Source organism: Cornus florida, unplaced genomic scaffold (genome assembly GCF_030987335.1).
Source record: "Cornus florida cultivar Cherokee Brave unplaced genomic scaffold, ASM3098733v1 CherokeeBrave_3.0.0_Hap2_Chr02, whole genome shotgun sequence".
Classification (NCBI taxonomy): domain Eukaryota; kingdom Viridiplantae; phylum Streptophyta; class Magnoliopsida; order Cornales; family Cornaceae; genus Cornus; species Cornus florida.
The window spans coordinates 1941355-1962565 of NW_026775572.1; the positions used below are offsets into that span (position 1 = coordinate 1941355).

Here is a 21211-nt window from a genome sequence, read left to right on the forward strand (position 1 = left end):
TATTATTTTTTAAATAAGACAAATATTTTTATATTATCAAATAATATATCTGTTTAAGGATAAACAAACAAAAATTACACATAAACATTCATTATATTTAAATTAAATGATAAACAATAAACAAAAATAATTAACAAAGGAAGCCTTATTTACATAAATACACCTCTGGTAATAAGCATTTTTACGGCCGCGACAATTTACAGACAGCAATAAGAGGAGTATTTTGTGATTAAAAAAGAGTAGTCAATTTTGTGGTGAGTGTTGTGAGTGGTTGGAAAAATATTTGAGTTTTCAGCATCTGTTGTTACTACGAGGACTTCGATGCTCAAGCAAAGTATTCAAAACAACAGCCCTTCCTTTTTATATTAATATTACATTTATTTATATTATATGTTTAAATTAACGTCTCCGCCTATGAAAAGTTCAATTTTGGTCTTTTTCTTCAGCGACTCCAACAACGTAAGCAGCGTCCTTTCAGCTGGCCGGTCAGACTCGCCCATTTGACTTCAAATTCAGAAATAATGACCATTTCAATGGATTAATTTTAATAACTTACTTGGACCAATTTATATATATATATATCAATTAAACTCTCCTTGTTAAGGCATCTTACCAATCAGTTAAACTAAGTTCAATTAGGGTTTAAATGAAGAGTTTGACTCAAAATTCAGTCCGTAATGAATTGAACTTCAGGTTTAGGAATTTGGTTTCTAGTTTTGAGTTTAAAGTACAAGTAAAAAAAATGAGTCAAGATATGAATTTTCATATGAAAGATGCAACGTGCATTTAAATTTGATTACGGAGTATTAATCTTTATGCCTTGTACCTAGGGGTACAAAATATCTGGTTCGATTTGGTATGATTTTTGACAGAATCGGAAACGTTCTCAATAGTTCTTAAAAATTGGAATCGAAATTGAAACTGTTGGGATATGAAACTAGAACCGTTTCAGCTCAATTCTGTTTCCCTTTATTTTATTTTTTAGCAATACCTTGGACCGCATTTATAGTCAAACAAGCATCAATGATTATATATATATATATATATTCAGTAAATAACATATATATATTAGTAATTATATAGTTAAAACAAAATATATAATTATTAGTACAATTCAGGTTCCGATTAGTAATTATATAATTATTATTATTTTTTTTTCCTAAGACAATCTCAAACACCAAATAATAAAATATCTTTAAAAAAATATTTTACTTTTGGAGGCTGTTTCAGTATTTTGGACCTTTTGGTACCAAGTCAAGAATGGTATGTGTGCGGAAACCCTCAATTACCACCCACCTGTCATATAATAATAGCAGGGACCCATTGCCAAAACCTAACAAATACAGTAAACTAAAAAGTCAACAAGTACACGACAATCTACAGGTAATGCTATATATAATATGTCATTATATCCTATTGGTTTGTGATGTACTGGAAGTCTTGAATTAAATTGCCAATAAATTTAGAAGGAAAAAGTCTATGAATTGCACACGACGATAAAAATTATAAACTGAATGACCAATTCTAAGATCTTAGAACATTTCTCTTTGGATAGACACACCTATGTACTAATCATCCACACGCATAAAACACCAACTTATTGACTTTGGAACAGGTTTTGGAATTAATCAAAATTAAATATCACCAACTTGCATATTTGATATTTATAATGGTTAAAATCAAAATCAAAATCAAAATCAAAATCAAGCTTTGGACCTAGACCCTCCCTTGCGCTAGAGACAGTGAGATCACTCCACCAGTGAGTGAATAAGATACAAGCAGGTGTTAAGAGTGCTAGTCTCTGTGCCCTAAATTTTCTACAAACCCTACTTCAATACGCATTTTCAGGGGAGAAGAGAAATATACTTCTGAAAATAAAAAATTGCATCGGCTCGGCTACGTACACAATTCCAAATAAAAATTTCAACATCTTATACAGAACCATTCTCATCAACTCTGTTTATTTCTTCATGAGACAAAATCCTGGAGAACTGTAAATGTCCTGTGATCTATATCTGATATTAGAATGCTGTGAAATTTAATATGTACTATTTGCAACTCATTTGGGAAAATGGGGTCACAAATAGATGAAAATCAGAGGACTAGTTTCTCTACCTCGCAATTTCACTATTGTAACATTTTTCAGTAATACAACTAATTCTATACTTTTACATACATCCATTGAATAAGGAAAACTTGCTTACCTTTATCTAATTAATTCAACTATCTGAATTGCCGGTTGTAGAATGCTTCACTTTTATAGTGCCCTTCAAAGATCACACTGGTATATGGCATGAATTAAGCCAACAAATCCTCATGGTGTTGTCTATAATTGAGCACTTATCTCATCTTCTTTCCAAACTTGGGATTTTTACACATTCGGATACTCAAGGGAGTAACCTCGACCAGTTCATCTTCTTCAATGTACTCTATGCAGTCATCCAGACTAAAATCCAATGGGGTATCAAGAACCACTGCATTAATCAAGGGAGACATTTGTCGTCATCAAGTAAAATGAAGTAAGCTATATATACTATTCCAACATAATAAAACAATGGCAACCAAAAGAAACTAACGTACAACTAAACATAAGAAAAGCTCCAATTTGACCCTTTTTCTGCTAGTCTTTCAATTACAGTGCACAATATGTCACATCATTGAATTTTTGAGGGATGAGTTTTCTACTGCAATCATATCAAAAAGTCCAAACCATCTTAAAGTGATTTTTCGAATTTAACAGGATGAAATATATGGCTGACATGTGCTAGCCGGTGTCTACGTGCCACCTTCATGCAGGTTTCTTTGTTCAGTCTTTCCGAATAGCTGAAGTTTTGCTAATGAGCGGACAATCACAACAAATATGCCCTTTTACTACTCAGAGGTTATGGAGAATAATCACAGCTTATGGGCAGCATCACATTTCTTACTAATAGCAAGAATAATATACTATTTAATGAATGCAAATAGAGAAATCATGAACTTGGACTGTGTATGAAAGAAAGTATAAATTAAAATAAGCAGTACATAGTTGGGGTAAATTTCCAGCAGTTCAATCAAGTGACCTGATTTTCTCTGGAACAGGGAAACAAAGTGGAGTAAATGAGTAATGTATTTAAGCAGTTTCTCACCTGTTTGTTCTTTGTTAGACCGTACATTGGTTGCAGCCTTTTTCTTGCACACATTTAACGATAGGTCACCTTGCCTCTGATGAATGCCTACTATTTGACCTTTATAAACATCTATACCAGGGCCAACAAACATCTGCCCTCTTTCTTGTGAACTACAAAGTGCATAAGATGATGTGGTTCCATCCTCAAATGCAACCTGAAAAAAAAAAAAAGTAATACAAGGTTCCATTTGGTTAGACGGAAATAGCAAGATTAATTCCTAAAATTTTTTGAAGTTTGGTTAGCAGCAAAAAGAAAATTTTGAGGATAAATTACTTTCCCATAAAATTTTCCTAAAAAAAAACATAGGAAATTTTTGATTTCTTGAGAAATTTATATGATACAATAATGCCCTTTCTTTTATGGTAAATTTCATGCTATTCAAACCACAAAATAGTAATTTATCATAGTTTTCTTGAAAAAAATTACGCAAATCAAATACATAAGGGAAAATTTATTCTCCTTTCATTCACTTCACTTTCTTTTACTTTCACTTTCTACTATTAATTTCCATCTATCCAAACAGAGCCTAAGATATTACAAAAACTATTAAAAAATTTAAAACCCAATCACAACATCGAAAATAAAAGGCACAACATAGCACTGTAATGTTTATAAAACGTGCTATCCCATTACAGTGGGGGAAAAAAAAGGAGGTGGAAATATTATTAAACTAAAACAGGGCTAAAAGTGAGTAATGGTGCTTGCCACCATAACTACTATAAAAATAAACAGTGACGTAAGGCTTTCACCAAAAGGAACACTTAAATTGTTATTTGAACCTCGTACAAAATTGAAAAACAGAGTAAGAAATTACCAATGAACCCTGATCACGGGTACTGATATCACCAGCCCAAGGTCCATAGCTATCAAATATTGTGTTAAGAATTGCCGTGCCTCGAGAAGCTGTTAAAATTGCATTCCTCAATCCAAGAAGGCCACGGGTTGGTATCTTATACTTGAGTAATGTTGTTCCTTCCGACCTAGCAGAGAAATGAAGTTCAGATTATAAGAGATAGATATTATACAAACAAAGGGACAAATTTGAAAAAGAACTTCTACAACTCATTTCCGGTGAAAAGAAATAAATATGAAAGATACACCATCCGCAGTATCAAGGGTAATGAGTTCCAGAAAGAACGAAGTATCTAACAAAGGAGTGAACAATACATGTCAATGATTTAAGAACACCCCCCACCCAATACACGTCAATGTTATAAGTACACCCCCTACCTGATAATGAAACCACATACTCAAAAGGAGTATATCACAACCTAGTTTTATTTATTACCTTTTTCGTATAGTGGTGTGCAATGGTAAAAAAAGAAAAACAATACTAATCAAAATAAACAGTTAAAAAAAAAAAAAAAATAGTATATGCTATGATTATTAATTCATTATACAAACCAGAGTTACTCATCCCCCAGCTCAAATGACTACACAAGTCGTCTTCTATTCTGTGTAATTTTGAGAGTGAGCAGTTGAAGACCAACCACACCTATCTTCCTTTGAAAGACTAAAGAGAACAAGCTTTGTTGTCAATGACACCATTAATCACATAATGTTCCCCCAAAATCATAACATAAGGGCACTCCTAGTTGATTAAAGGCTATTCAGAAAATGCAACTGTCATTTTGTGCATGATGCAATTTCAGGTTTCTACTATTAACCCCTCCCCACCCCACCAAACCAAAAAAAAAAAGAAAAAAAGAAAAAAAAAAAAAAGGCTCAACACAAGCACACAGGAGAGAGAGAGAGTCCATCAGTAGTTAGCTAAGCCTGCCAATGCAGTTAGTTGGACAGGGGTAAGAGACCTAAACTCTGATATTATTTACACTAGTAGCCATCCTCAAACTCAAATCTGATAGAACTGAATCTATGTGTTTCTTTTTTCCTTCGCCTTTCTCTTTCTTTCTTTCTTTGTTTTTCTCCCTATTTTCCTGGGAGCAGACATTTGGCAGACTGATTCAAATAAAATCCTTGGATAACCATACTAGATCCCATGATTTGGATGTGATAGGATCACTTATGCATACATTGATACAAGCTGAGTAGAAGATGCTACAATTAGTCCGTTTGGATCATATGAATTTGAAAAAGAACAGAACTAAATTACCATAGAAGTGATGAAAGAAGATATAAGATGGATTTTATCCCCAAGGGGTCGCAGAATCTTGAACTCCCTCCTGGAAGTTCACATTCATTGCAGTTTGGCAGTTGAAGTAGTACCATGAATGAACAGTTATGAATTAATAATTGTCATGTATTATAAATGCTGTATGTCATAATTCCACAACTTCAAAAAAATTCAATTGGAAGTAGGATGGTTATGAATTAACAGAAAAACACTGACAGAGAGAATATTTGACGTACCCAAGTCCTTGCATATCAAACATCTGCCCACGCCTTTTACCGAGAAGTTCGACCACAGGGCCCACGTGTTCTTCTGGTACCTCCACAGTGGCAACCTGCACGGAATCCACATTAGGAAAAAATAAATTTGAAATGGTGGTACCTTGTGATTGTATGACCTGTTATTACTAAGAATTTAACAGCTTGGTAGCCTCTCCAGAATGTCAATTATGTCATTCCAACATATACAACGTAACAAAATTGAGATATTGCATCCTCTTCTGCTATAAGCCATCACCAGTCTCAGACTCTCAGTTCCCTATCTACCAATCCTTGAACTCCCAATCTAAGTGTTGTTTAGGTAAGCCGACTCCTAAGCCATCATCATAGTCATTTCTTGATTGCACAAGAATGTTCATTTATGATTATAAAAAAATATATTAAATAAATAAAACCTCTGTGTTCATTTATAAAACGAACAGAGAGAACACAAGCATGCTGTTAAATAATGTTAATGCAGGTCCATATATGTGATAACCATGAAGCATCCACAGTTCTGTTTTCTTGTATAGGAGGAAAAGAATCAATGGAAAAATCACCTCATAAGGTTCCAGCAACTTGTCATCCACCCTTTTGTTGATTACTTTGGGGGGTCCCACCATGAATTCATATCCTTCCCTTCGCCTGATACACAGAATGATTTGATGAATATGTAAGGAGAAGATAAAACAAGAGATCCAATTCCTTAAACTTCAACTTACATGTTCTCTATCAGTATAGTAATATGTAAAGTACCGCGTCCACTAACAATGAACGTATCAGCAGTTTCACCATCTTCAACTCTCATGGCTAAATTCCGCTCAAGCTCACGGTAGAGCCGATCCCTTAGGTTTCTACTAGTAACGTACTTCCCCTGAAGGGAAACATAGAAAATTTTAAACTTTTTGAGTCAGATCACCATTAAGAAATGCTCATTTGCCACAAATGCTAATGATACAACTTAAGACAAATCCAAACAGTAGGCTTAAGAGAAATCAAGATAAGTGATGGGTAAAATGTTTGCTAACAGATTAAAAGCCATTGATCAAATCATTGAAAATCAACAAAGTTTCAGCCAAAAGAAATTCAAACACCGTATAGTTCTAATTTTAACCTTGAATTAAGATCAGAGGACCAATCCAATTTCTTGATCCCACACACCCTAACAGAAAACTACACCCAATTAACTGTAGCATATGCTACATGTGTCAAGTTTTCATTCTATCAATCTAACAAAATAGATGGTGACATCATAGAAAGGGTGGGCCTCAAAAACGTTCCTAAATGCTGATGACTCGCTGAGAAAGTGGCATTAAAATACTGCCAAAATACATCAAGCCTGCCTAGGTATGCCATTGTTCAAACTTCAAAGACTCGGTTGATTCCAAGCCGACTCCAAGTTGACTAAATCAAGTTGGATCAATCTTGAAAAAATAAAATAAAAATTGATATATTATTTTCCCTCACTAAAAGGGAACCACAACATGCACTCCACTTTGAGTTGCACAACAATGGGCAACAAATCACTAGATGACTCGTTATTGCCTAAGAATATCACGAGTCATCTCCAGATGTGTTGTTTTTTCATTACTGTCAATAATTCCATGATTAACATTTATATATTCTTCAAAGAACTGGAAAAGGACCAAAACTGTCTTCTATAGGCTTCCTAATGACAATATGGCATTAAAATCAGAGTTGGAGTATTCAGTATGGATCCATTGTGTTTGTTGTTAAAAAGGCCATCACTCAATGTGGTTCCCACTCAAAGAAAGGGATAAACCGAGTACATATCCACAATTTGGCATTATTTGTGAACGTGTTTGCCATTAACTCAAAAAACTTCAATCTCACGCATAACCACCCGACAATTTTTTTTTTTTTTTTTTTTTTTGTAATTTTTTCTTTATTTCTTCAATGCATCAATATCCTAAGATGGTGACCAAGACCAAGACCTTGAACCATGCCGTACACAGACATGCTTTATCAACATTTGAGTAAAAAACAAATTTTCATGTTTTTCTCCCCTAGTTGAGACTCGCACACCCACTTTGCTCATAGGGGACTTGAATTCTCAACCTTCTACTTTAGAAGGTAAGGAAGTACGGCCAGGCTAGAACCCTTGGTGGTGATTTTTCATGTTTAATGTACTTTGTTTCTCAAAATATCGCTAACAAAATTCTATTCTACATTTTCCCACAGAAGATGCTAAGAGATGCATGTTTTACCACCATTCACCCGTATGTATCTGAAGATTTTTATTTTCCTTTAATTTCATAAATTTAAATTGCAAAAAAAAAAAAAAAAAAAAAATTGAGAAATGGCAAGGCTTAAGCCTCACTCATTAGGATATTCTAATTCCATTATTCAGAGGCTCATGCTTTCCCTATCTATAACACTAATATAGAGTGTAAACCAACATACTCAATTGAAAAACTAAATTTTAATCTTGAAAAGAATACCAAGTATGAGGAGGGAAAATTATTAACTCGTATATAGTCTTTTATTCTTCATAATATGCAATAATATATTAAGATATTCTTTAGAATTGCTTACGTGATTATTACATCATTAGATAAACCTGCACAGATAGCAATTTCTAAGTTCCTGACTTGGAAAAGCAAAGGAACAACACCCCCACCCTCAATCCCTCGCCCCATCCACCAATATATAAATATATATAACGGTTAACCACCATCTACTCTAAAAGCTTAAGCTATTAGAGAGTGTTAAACTTTAATATTTAAATCCTTCAACACGCCCCCTCACGTGTGTGGCCTTCTTTTGGTCCAACACATGTTTTAATTTTAATTATCAGGGTGAGGGTGAGGGTGAGGGTGAGGTTTGACCACTGGACCTTGCCAGCCCAGATACTATGTTAATCACCACCTACTCTAAAAGCTTAAGCTATTAGAGATGGTGTAACTTTAACATTTAAATCCTTCAACAATAATCAAAATAATATAGCAATGGAAGGGAATTATATTAACAGGAGTACAGGACAATATGCTCAGTAGCATACAAATACCAATGTTCTTCATGCTTTAAAGATCATTTTTATTAGGCGAATATAGGAAAATCTTTCTGTTAATTACAATAATTGGACATACCTCACGGCCAACAAAGGGTGCTGTGTTAATAGAAAATGCCATCTTCACTGTAGGTTCTTCAACCTTAATGGCAGGTAATGGCTTCCCACAAATTTTATCAGCAATTGTTTCCCCAATCTGAGCAAAGAAAAAAATAGCTAACATAAATTAGACAAGAAAATTATATGACATATTTTCTTTTTTCTCAGAAAGTAGTAATATCATAAATTATTGATCTCATAAGAAAAGTCAAAACAAGGTTTTACATAGAAGTAACTGCTCCGTCACACTCATGCTGATGAAAATGCAGGTTACAGAGGAAATTATGTAATGGGCACAGGCTTGGAAGTCAATGTCAACTCCTCTGGGTTCCGGTGTCCCTGGGGTTGGTCATTTTGGCAATCAATGAAGCTCTGTTGGGTAATTGTAGAGGTATGTGACAGAATTTCATAGCATGAGAGAAGGTGGTAAAGGGAAATTTGGGGACAGTGCTGGAATTGGGTTTTTATAGAGATTACATGTTGATGAGAATGCAGGTTGTATAGGACATTATGTAACAGACACAGGCTTGGAAGTCAATGTCAACTCCTCTGGGTTCCGGTGTTCATGGGGTTGTCATTTTGGCAATCAATGAAGCTCTGCTGGGTAAATTGTGGAGGTATGAGATGGAATTTCATAGCATGAGAGAAGGTGGTAAAGGGAAAATTCGGGATAGTGCAGGAGTTGGATTTTTATAGAGATTACATGCTCTCAAGGATTGGGCTGTGGAAGGAGGTTAGAAAGGATGGAGACAGTTATCTGAAACACATAGTTTATGTGGTGTGCAATGATTGGGGTTGAAGTTTTGGCAGAACATATGGTGTGCCATGATCATTGAGACTTTTGGATTTGTTTGGAATCACTTCTAACAAAGGGGTGCTTGTTAAGAATTATGTTTTAGAGCCTCGGAGTGTTTTAGAGCCTTAGAGTGTGGGGAGGAGAGAAGGCGATGGTCAGCTAGGCCGGTCAATTCTGCTATCGGTGTGGGGGTGTGGAAATCCATTGGGAAGGGTTGGGATGAGTTCTATAAGCATATTAGATTCAGAGTTCGGGAAGGAAGGGACGTCCGGTTTTGGGAGGATCCTTGGTGCGAGGACCGTCCTTTGTCTTGCTTGTACCCAAGGTTGTTCAAGATTGCTGCTGATAGACATGCTTTGGTTGCTGACTGCTATCGCCTTGATAGCGGTAGGTTGTCTTGGGATGTGCAGTTTCGGCGATCTTTTCAGGATTGGGAGTTGGATGATGTCACTGGTTTGCTGGACATACTGTATAGAAGTTTGGACTCCTTGACTTGGGTGCTTTCTCCACAGGGGACGTTTCAGGTCCGGTCTCTTTTTCCGCCTTTCAGGCTTTCATGGTGATGAGCGCTGAATATTGTATATTCGAGCCCCTAAATATACGTATGTTAAGACCTTAAGTGTACTTTTATTTAGTTTTAGACTAATTTATGTTTATTTTGTGTTTGTATGTACTTTCCCAAAGAAACGGTTAAAACCGAGACTTTAAGATGAAAAGACTGATATCAAAGCTTATAGATGTGTCAAAGGGTATGCACTCATTGAATATGAGACCTTTGGAGTTGCACAGAGTCGTTGCCGGTCATTCGAATCAAGCTGAGAGTTAAAATGGTGAAATTTGGAAGAATTAAATGCCAAGGCTCGAGCCTCAATTCTAAGGCTCGAGCTCAGCAGAAAGAAATAAGAAATTACACTAAGGCAGCAAAGCTCGAGCCTTGACCTCAAGAGCTCGAGCTCAACCTCAAGGTGCTCGAGCCTAACCTCAGGATGCTTAAGCCTTTGCCTAAAAACTCGAGCCCATGAGACGTCGAAATTTGAAGAGTTGTTTCTAGAAAAGCCATACTCCCAAGACCTCATGCCAGGACTCGAAGGATCGAGCACTGTTCCACAGAGCTCGAGCCCACAGCTAAAGAGCTTGAGCCCACAACCAAGAAGCTCGAGCTCCAGACCTAGGGCTCAAGCACCATGAAGGAAGGATTGAGCACTGTTAAAAGAAAAAGTCCAAAAATATTCTAAGTGTAGATGGAAAAGGCGATTCGAAAAAGATTTGAAGAAATTTGGCTAAATATAGAAGTAAAGCTCAAGCCTTGTTCCTAAAAGCTCGAGCCCTATTCCAAAAAGCTCGAGCTTAAGCTTCTAAACTCGAGCTATCCATGACAACTCAGACTTTTTAGCTATCCATGACAACTCAAACTTTTTAGCTATCCATGACAACGACTTTTTAGATGCGGGATTTGTCCTTATTAAGTCTTATTTCATCCAAGATGGGCCAGAAGACATCAGAAGACCTAAAAGCCCATCAGAATCTTAATAAAAGTTAATTCTTCTATAAAAGAAGGCACAACGCCACAGAAAATCTCTCTCTCGTTTTATTCTGAATTCTCTCATATTGTGGTGGCAGCTTTTAGGGTTTCTGTAGTTTTAGAATGTGAAGATCCTGAGAAGAGAAGTGCAGTCCGTGACGATGAAGACCACAACAACACAGATAATATCTTGCGCCGTCATGAGTAGCTAATTCTTCTCTTAGGGCATTGATGCAACCCGATCTAAGTACGATGGTTTGATTTTTCTAACTTTGGGAAGTTTTATGATTTATATATTTTGATTACATGATTATGAGCAATTGAGTCACATCAATTGGATTTTAATGTTTAAATAGTTTTTGAATGATTAATATCTTGTCTTAGATTTAATTATTCTTCAATTATTCTCAACCCATTCTTATTAGACGGTATCTAGCGGAGGCCTATCGGACATAAGAATGGAGATCATGCAATGGTGTTCCAATGTTTTTCATGAATGAATATTTTCATAGTCTATACTTAGGAAAAATGAATTATACTGCAAAATTAGTTAGAAGTAGTTAGAAGTAGGTAGGTGGATAGTTCTTGCTAACCGCAGATAGGTTATAGTTAATTGAAATTTATGAAACATCTTTAAAACCGAATTAAACGAATATTATTAAGTTTTAATTCATATGATATATAAATTGTTAAAATCCCAAGGTTGAATGGTTGACCATAGTATAAGATTTGTGGTGAAGTCAAGCCTTAAGACTTTCTCTCTGATCTATTTACCTTAATTTTAGTTTAAATTTATTTTACATTCGTGACAACCAATCAATCAAATCATCAGTTATCTTCGAATTAAAATCGGATTAATTAGAAATAGAACAAATAACATCTATCTCCATGTGGGATTGACACCCTTTATATACTCCTATCCTACAAAAATTCGTACTATTGCGAGTGGTATATTTTGACACACATCACACGGTACCACCTTCCTGTGAAAAACGGTTTGGCATTCGAAGGCTCTCTTAGGGTGGTCTTTTTTGTTTGGACTGTTTCTTGGGGTAAGATCTTGACTCTCGACAATTTGAGGAAGAGAAGACAAGTCATTGTCAACCGGTGTTGTCTATGTATGAACAATGAAGAGTCTGTGGATCACCTTTTCTTGCATTGTCCCGTGGCTTATGACTGCTGGAGTCTTATTTTGGGTCTTTTTGGCGTCCAGTGGGTTATGCACCGGATTTCAAGAGTCTTGATCGATATTTAGAGGGGCCAAAGGGCGGGAGCGTGTGTTCGCGATTTCTGGAGGGTGACCCCCCTTTGTGTTTGGTGGAGTCTCTGGAAAGAGCGTAATAGAAGATCTTTTGATAAGGAGGAGATTTCCATTGGGGCGTTGAAGTTTGCTATTATTTGTTCTCTTTTTAGTTGGGGAATAGGGAGTGATTGTATTTATTTAAATGAGATCGTGGACTTTTTGGGGTCTTTGGATCCATAGGTCTTCCTCTTTCCCCCTTTTTTGTTTCGATTTTTGTACAGCTCTTGGGACACGTTCCCTTTTTGAAGCTTTCTAATGCATCTTTACTTATCAAAAAAAAAAAAAAGATCTAAAGTTAAATCTTTTAAACTTGTTCTGGAGGGTGGATCTATTATTATATACTGTTTTGTTAGCACTCCAAAGCTTCCAAAAAGAAGAGGAAAAATAAAAAATAGCTTAAAATGGGCTTTAACAAAATCAACATCTTGATGAGGCCATAATGGTGCCATAACGACTGTTAAAAAGGGCTAGCTCAATACATGAGGCTTCCACCATTGCGGTGTCTACGAAGGGTCATATGCCAAGTCACATAAAGCAGGAGCGAGAGCGAATTCGAGAGTGAGAGCGTGAGCGTGAGAGCAGCAGAATTAAGTCATAAGCAGTGAGAATTTGAGCAAAAGCGCACGCGGAGCGTGAAAGCGGGAATGCGCTCGAAGCGTGAGAGCAACACCTGTTGAGAAGGATTGTGTGACTTAAGTCATATCATATGTACACAGCCTTACCTCCAATGCGGAAAGGTTGTTTCCCATTTCGAACCTATGACCTCTAGGATATAATGAAGCAACCTTACAGTTGTGCCACGTTACAGGCCATTAAACCTATGGATTTAATGTGTAATGATATGGATGGTCTGTAATGTGTTTAGGACGTAAGGATCCCTTTACGTCACAGTGATTATATTAAGTAATAACCGTTTGGTGAGAATAAAATAATGGTTGATTCACACAGTACTAGATTATCCCACCTGAATATCATCAATACCACAGACAGCACATATATCACCAGCTTCTACAGTTTCTGCTGCAACCCTATTGAATTTCTCGTACACAAAAAGTTCACTAACTCTTCCATATCTGCATGAGTCTTCTGAGGTGCATACCTAAAATGATCGAAACAATGGAAGTAAATGTTAGAATAATAGGCTGGTGCTTACTAATAAAACAACTTAATACCCAATCAATGATGGAGAAGTGTTTGCTTACTCTGACATGGATTTTATTACAGGCAAAAAAACAACTTTATTGTGATACCATGCAAGGACTTTGAAATGTAGAAGAAAATCTTCATATTAGACAAACAAAACTCATTTGATCATGATATTTTTTATTTAAACTCCAAATTGGATCACATATTCTGGTGGATGCCTCATCACTTCACATGAGCTACATTGTAAGTAATGCACTTAAAGATTCACATTTGAATAGGAGGCTCAAAATACATGCACATGCACAATGCAAGTGTTTATATCTTTGTATGTAATGTGAATTCGGATGTACATACACCGTGTGCAAGGATACATTTTATAAGTTTATAGAGCATATCAGAGCCAAAGTCAAACACCCAGTGTTTCTGATTTAAAACCCAATTGAAACTCGATATGAGAAAGAAGAGGGATGAGGGCAAAGACAGAGGCTACCTCCGCACTTCTAATCTATATCCCCAATTTAATCTCTCTGACCACTGGACACTCCATATTTTCATCTTCAATCCTCTTTTTCTACGCTACACGATTTTCTTTCAGCTATTCTCTCTTTAATGAAGGATCATAATTACTAAGAAAGTACAAAAAAAATTCACAAATGAAGCATACTTGTCTAATCTTTTATTGTATATATGGAAATCATGAATATGCACTAGAAGAAAAAATATAGACCCATATTATAAAGCACGCAAATTCCCTTGTTGGTTTGATTATATCTAAATATTAATTGTGTTTTTATTTTGAGAACCTAACTGAAAATAGTTCCAAGTTTCCACTACAAAGACAAGTTCCATTCATTAATTTTTAATTATTTCAAACCAGGATTTTCTAGATTTGTAGAGTTCTAACTAGATTGAATTATTGAAAAATTCTTTATAGTATTAACAATAAGAGGGATACACACACACACAATCTGAATTTGTTTTGGTTCCTCGAAGCCCCGAATGGATTGGATAGTTTCTGCCAAGGAAATGAATGCGGAACCTGTCCCGAATGCTTCTCCGGTCCGGAAGTTTTATTTGTATAACCGTGTTACTTAAATATACATAGTGTTTCTCACCAATTTGTATGAAAATCTTGCATAATATGAAATTTCATGGATGACAGTTGTAAATATAATTAACGGAAATATTATCAATCAATATTAGGTTCTTAAAATTATTACTTTATTTAAAAAAAAAAAAAGAATTGTATTATTGTTTTTCTATGTCCCCACCTCTCCAACCCACAACACACACACACAAAGTGAATTCTTGGCTCCGTCACTAGGCAAGGGAAGACAAGAATCTGACCTCATTCTGCTTTGAAAATTTAACTAGTTATAGTCAGATAAACTACCATTGAACTAAACATTAGAAGTATCAACCCATGGCACCACTATGCCATACAATGTGGACAATGTATAAATATATATAGTTCAAAAGGTGAAGGAGGTTGTATTTTACACAAGTCTGCTGTTTTTATCTGGGGGTGAAAAAAGAGATGCAGATTCTACACACGAATTTATGGATGGGTGAGTTTGTCTCACTTTAACGATCCTAAATCCTACACAGCCAAGGTGCATTTCGGTCGGTATTTTAAGGGAGATATTAAGACTGCAATTTTATTAAGAGAATGAAATCATGTGAAGGAATAAAAAAACTAAAATATGTGACAATGGCCAGTGACCGAAATTAATGTACTCAGAATACTCAACAGGAATAGTTCCTTAGTAAAATCATTACAAAATTAAATTTAGCTCCAAAACACACTTACTCGCACATCTGTTCCTCTCTTCAAAACCCCAGCATGCAAACGCCCAATACCAATTCGTCCTTTATGTTCGTCAAACTCAATATTTGTGACCTAAAAACGTGTTTAAAAGCAAATGACGGCATCATAATCAATATACCGGATTTTAAACATATATAATAGAAAGAAGCCACTCAATATTCATGACCTAAAGATGTGTTTAACAGCAAATGACGGCATCATAAGCAATATACCGGATATTAAAAATATATAATAGAAAGAAGCATCAAATAAAAATAAATAGTGATGAGTTTTACGTTTCAAATCACAGGACAAAAAAACTTGAAGCTAAAGGATATTATGCTATAAAAGACCTTGAATTCATTTATGATATTCACATAAATTTCTAACTTTTTATGATCTTCTATTATTGAATTGTTTGATCAATTTTGTTTGCGACAATGTATTTCAATTAATTGAAAGTTGGAGTTGAATAAGACATACTTTATTTCCTTTAAAATTCACATCAATTAAAGGAGAAAGCTAGAACAACAGTAACTTCTATGGCCTCAGAGCATTACCAAAAATGTAGTTACGATCCTTGGATTTGATCTACAAGGATTGTCCATTAATAAGAAATGGAGCTATAATTGAACAATGTTATAGAAAATTACAAACTGAATTATCGAAATGCTAATTATTTCCAGTCTAGGATTTTTCCATATGTTAAATGTTTTGTGACATCTGATGTGATCAATTCAGGACCAATAGTTCAGAATTGGCAGACCATCCAATAGTTTACATTTCTCATCCAAAAGTAAATAAATAGGATTTTTATTCCCTTTTGACTCTTCTTTGTACATCCTAGTAATGAGTCACAGATTAGTAGATTACTGCTTACAGATCTCCTTACATGGCACCTTTTTGAAGTCCACAATAATACTTTGTGTTCTTCATACAAATTAGTCATTATGAAATTATTGCAGAACTGGAGAGTCTATAAAACATCAAAAAGGAGGCAGCAAAAATTACAGGGAGAACCAACATAAGAGTGAAAAAGTAGGAATGTTGATATTAAGAAAACCACTAACAAGCATTTGAAGTGCACCATCTTTGTCGATTTGTGGTCCTGGTATGCATCTCATTATGCACTCAAATAGTGGTCCAAGATCGTCTGCCAAATTTTCAGGAGAAAGTCCTGCCTTTCCCTTAATACCACTTGCATATATTACTTGAAAATCACACTGCAAACAAAACGAAAAGCACTTGGTGATTAAACTATGGATCTTAAATAATTGTGACATAAGTACCTCAATAGATTCAGAGAGGGAACAATAACGGAGGTGGCAATCTTTCGACTTCACTTCTACAAAACAGATTTGTCTAGGTTTGGAAAGGGCGTCATTGGTTTAGACATGGGCTATCACTTGAAATCAGGCTATATCCAGGTTCGGCAAATTAGTATTGTTTCACGCTCCATTTTGAATAACTAAACAGTGTTTTCCCTCTATAGATTGCAAGAACTGCTTGATTTTCCAACATTTATATTGAAATATGAAACAAGTTTCAAAGTCCAGGTCCAAGCTTGACAGATAGAGATGATTAAGTTCAAGATTCTGTCTCGCAGAAGTACCTGTTCATCTGATGCATTTAGTTCAATAAAGAGTTCAAAAGTGGAATTCATGACAAAATCTGGACGAGCGGAAGGTCGATCAATCTTATTAACAACAACAACGACGGCATGGCCGAATTCCAGAGCCTTCTTCAAAACAAATCTTGTTTGTGGCATTGGACCCTCAACAGAATCTACCTACAAAAAAAAAGTGCAATACATATTTTTCGGGTAACATGATCCAATTTGAAAATTTACTTAGATAATAACATAGAAAAAATAGCAGAAAAAATATATTAAAATAAATAAATAAATAAATGACCCGAAGCCCAAAAATGAAAATAAAGAAATTAATTTTGGGAGTGGCCCGTATTGTTTGAAGAACAAATAAAAGTCATGTATTCTTCTAGACTTTCAAATGAAACAAAATAAATGTTTCCCTTAAAAGAGGTTATCAACTTTCATTGAAAAAATGCAATTTTATCAAATTCAAAATTATTCTAATCTACAGTCCAGAAAACACTTCTGTCTCATAAATAAATGTTGCAGCATTATCAGGCTCAACATTTCAAATAGCACAGAAATACCTGAGGCACCAATTCTAAGCCCAACATATTTTCTAGAGAGCGCTAATATAGATATGTATAGTCATCATTCAATATAATAATTCATTCAAGACTAATAAATAATTATGATATGGTATGATTGATTTGCCAGCACTTCTATGTAGGGTGCTTAGAATATATATAACGAGACAAAATAAGACTTACACTTACTCCATCAAACTAATGTTCACTCTCCAGTAGCACATATCAAAATTTCTGTCTTACCCTTCAAACATTTTAGGTTTGATTTCATCACATACAGTGTAAGGTCTTACATTGTGGATGAGGAAACAGTGTGTTTGGCTACCAGGAAACCCATTATCCAGTCACCCACTAGGATCTGTTCACCTCTTACTCTCTAGTTAGAATCATAATAAAACATGTTCACTTGAACAAGCCAGAATATGCAACCTGTCATTTTTGTTCAAAAACTTCAATTCATTAGGTATTTTAACACATTTGCTTGAAGTTTTGAATTTAGAAAGCAACTGACAAAAGTCATCGAAAGCCACCAATCAAATATCACTAGAAGCATAACCAAATATAAACAGAAGTCATCAAAATCATCAATCAGAAATCACAAGATTCCATAATTAAATAGTTCCAAGTAACAAAGGTTGTAAGGCGAGTACCACTAGAAGAACACCCTCCACCATATTGAGGATGCGTTCCACTTCTCCTCCAAAGTCAGAGTGCCCTGGAGTATCAATTATATTTATTTTTGTATCTTTATAAAAGATTGATGTGTTTTTGCTAAGTATTGTAATTCCCCTTTCACGTTCTAGATCATTTGAGTCCATTATCCTTTCCTGTACAAATTGATTTTCACGAAATACCTGCATAAAGAACATTAGCTTCATCATTCTACACTGATCAGTTGAAGAAGGAAAACACAGATGATGAATAGTTAGCACTGATATTAATCTTCACAAGTTACGAGTGGCTAGAACAATTTTTGGAAAAATGCTGTTCTCAATAGCCTTTTAGTGAAACCATGTTTCTTCTACATTTCTAACACTATTAAAGGGATGCCTTCTCATCCATCTATGAACTGTATATTAAAGCACCTCTAAATGAAAGTCAGCATCTCAATATAACATCAACTTGCTACTTGTCAGTAGGACATTCTTTATATGAACATTTACGAGGCCCAGTGAGTGCATGAAATATTAGGAAGTCCATCGAACACAATCTATATTTGATTGTTCATCATCATTGTCATCCTTGCCTTATTTGATAAGTAAATATAATATGTGCATGCGTGTGTAACAATCTCTCATTAGCATTGTCCAGATTATGAAATGAAGTTTATTCCTCATTGCTTCTAAATGCTAAATATTTAACTGCATTAAGTTTCCCAAGAATCACAACAAATTCATATCTGAATTCTGCATCAACATTTATAAAAACATAAAAATCTAATTATGCTCTTTCTTATTCTAGTTCAGCACTAATATTATTGCCTTTTCTTTTAATGCGACCTTTGTTCTTATCTTTGTTCTTTCTATTTTTCTCATCTTTATAGTTACACCTTCATAAAGTTCTATAGCATTAGATACTTTTTTTTTTTTTAATATAAGTAAAATTGTATTAGATACTTAAACCACAACCTTTTCTCTATGCAGATCTAAATAATCTGAATCCAAGTTATCCTGCCCTATCTTCTTTTGGCACCATTCCTATGTTTTATCTCCTAGTTCTTCTATTTTGATTTTACTACGCTTCCTATTTCACATGTGGCAGTCCCTTTCTAAGCACCAATATGGGAGCTACGACAAGGTTATGTTGGACACTCTAGCATGACCTGTGTTAAAAACTCTGAAACAATCTCAGCATCCTTTATTGAAACATCCTATGAGTATTGACCTTGTTTAATTAGTTGCAATACATCCTGTGTAGTTGTGCATTGTTACCTTTTGTTTATCTTGAATCAATACATTAGCCATTATAACGTACAACAACGTGAAAGATAACAAATTATGTTATTATACCTTTGCCAACTCAAACAAAAACGACAATGATCTCAAAAAGCATATTTAGTTGGAGAAATTTTTTCAATTGTCTTTCTTCCAAAAAGTAAGCAGTTAAATAGTAATTTTTATAGCAGAAGATATTTACAAATTGAATACATAAATTCCTTAAATGCTACCTTTGCTTGCTTCAACATTGCATCCACTAATGTCGTCTTTCCATGATCGACGTGCGCAACAATAGCTATATTCCTTATGTCCCTTCTCCTCATTAATTGGCTCTTTTTCTCTGTGTCATGGCATTATAATCAAGTCTCGGATGTTTATAGATGCACCATACTAAATGTAATTCTTGTAGGCACACAATATTATATAAAGGACGTGACCATTAGGGAACACACAAAGATGTTTGGAGGATGGTCCCAGCGAACTATATATAGAATATATACTTTGACCTCCAAAGAACCTAGATGAAATGATCAAGATTGCTCAAAGATATTCCAACCATGTGTTAATTTGATGTGTGTGTGTGTGTATATATATATATATATGCACGCACACTTAAAAACATGCACCCAAACAACTTAAGCAAGAAAATTCAGACTTTAAATTCACACTGCAAACTTAGAAAGAGGACATTCGAAATACCAGCGGAGAATTCTGTAGCCTCGGAAACTGCACATTTGATTGCAGGGCCAATTGAGTTCGTCGAATGTAGTTTGAAGGGTTTCTTGGTGATTAAAGATGAAGATAAGGTGCGACCAAAGAATTGGTTCGTGAAACGAGGAGAAGAGAAACTGAAACTACCCCTAGGGTTAGGGTTAGGGTTTATCATATAGACGGAAGGAGTGGGTGAGCTGTGGAAACCGATGGCCATCTCCATTGCTCGCTCACCAGAGAGAGAGTAGAGGGAGCAATGGAAGATGGGGGGCAAATGAGAGGCTGTTACTGAAAAACGTTAGGAACAAGAAACAAAGAGGCTGGTTTTTATTTGGATTTTTTTTCTTTTTATAACTTTATCTTCTTCTTTCTCAAACTAGCCCAAAAGGCCCAAAGCTTGTGGCTATGAGCCTCCCAGAAGGCCCAAAGTGTGTGGCTATGATAATTTAGACATAACAAGAATAGACCTGTTAATTTTGCTTAACATTCCCAAAAAAAATAAAAATAAAGAATAGACCCGTTAACCGATAAAAGTATATTTTTTTTTATAAAAAAAGAAAAGATTAAATGTCAAAAGAGAATAAAAAACAATGATTAAAAAAAATGATAGAAAACAAGAGATAAATAAAATATGGAAGAAAAAAAAAATGATCATATACTCTTTGTTAATGAATAATAAATATTACTACTATGATATTATTAATATGTATATTGGGAAATTTATTAGCATGTGGGTGAGAAGTTGAGAACACTATTGTACATTGAAGATGCAAGAAACTCCTTCTATTCTTTCTCTCTCTAGAATTCTTACACCTCAACCCGAATCAAGATCCCCCTCCTCTTCATTCCAACTCCTATTTATAGATACTTCCCAGATATTTACAAGATATTTACAAGATATTTACTAATTGCTGGACTTGGGCCTATTCCTCAGTAAGCCCTGGTCACTCTTGATGGGCTTACTCCCGCTCGGCCCATATGGCAGTGTCTTTTTATGGGCTGACCCAGCTGTTCGGACTGAAGGTTGTGTTTTGCGAGTCGGACCTGGCCCATGTCATCCAGGGCCTCCTCAACTGCCCCCATAATTGCCCCTTATTTAATAAGGGGTAATTATTGATGGCGT

The 21211-nt window shown here is 35.1% G+C and overlaps 1 protein-coding gene across 2 annotated transcripts; it reads right to left on the reverse strand.

Annotated features, from left to right (window-relative positions):
- Window positions 1-1908: 1908 nt before the first annotated feature.
- On the reverse strand, window positions 1909-20412 carry LOC132292022 (putative elongation factor TypA-like SVR3, chloroplastic). Of its 2 annotated transcripts, XM_059790322.1 has the most exons (14): window positions 20077-20412; window positions 19608-19717; window positions 18091-18294; window positions 16875-17051; window positions 16333-16485; window positions 15266-15355; window positions 13274-13408; window positions 8669-8785; window positions 6281-6432; window positions 6119-6203; window positions 5541-5635; window positions 3985-4150; window positions 3129-3324; window positions 1909-2474 (listed from the first exon to the last, which is right to left on the reverse strand). In XM_059790322.1, exons 1-14 carry the CDS (start codon window positions 20309-20311, stop codon window positions 2341-2343), a joined length of 2049 nt encoding a protein of 682 aa, XP_059646305.1. In that variant the 5' UTR covers window positions 20312-20412; the 3' UTR covers window positions 1909-2340. The 2 variants fall into 2 exon arrangements, with proteins under 2 accessions (XP_059646305.1, XP_059646306.1); XM_059790323.1 differs by lacking the exon at window positions 16875-17051.
- Window positions 20413-21211: the final 799 nt, after the last annotated feature.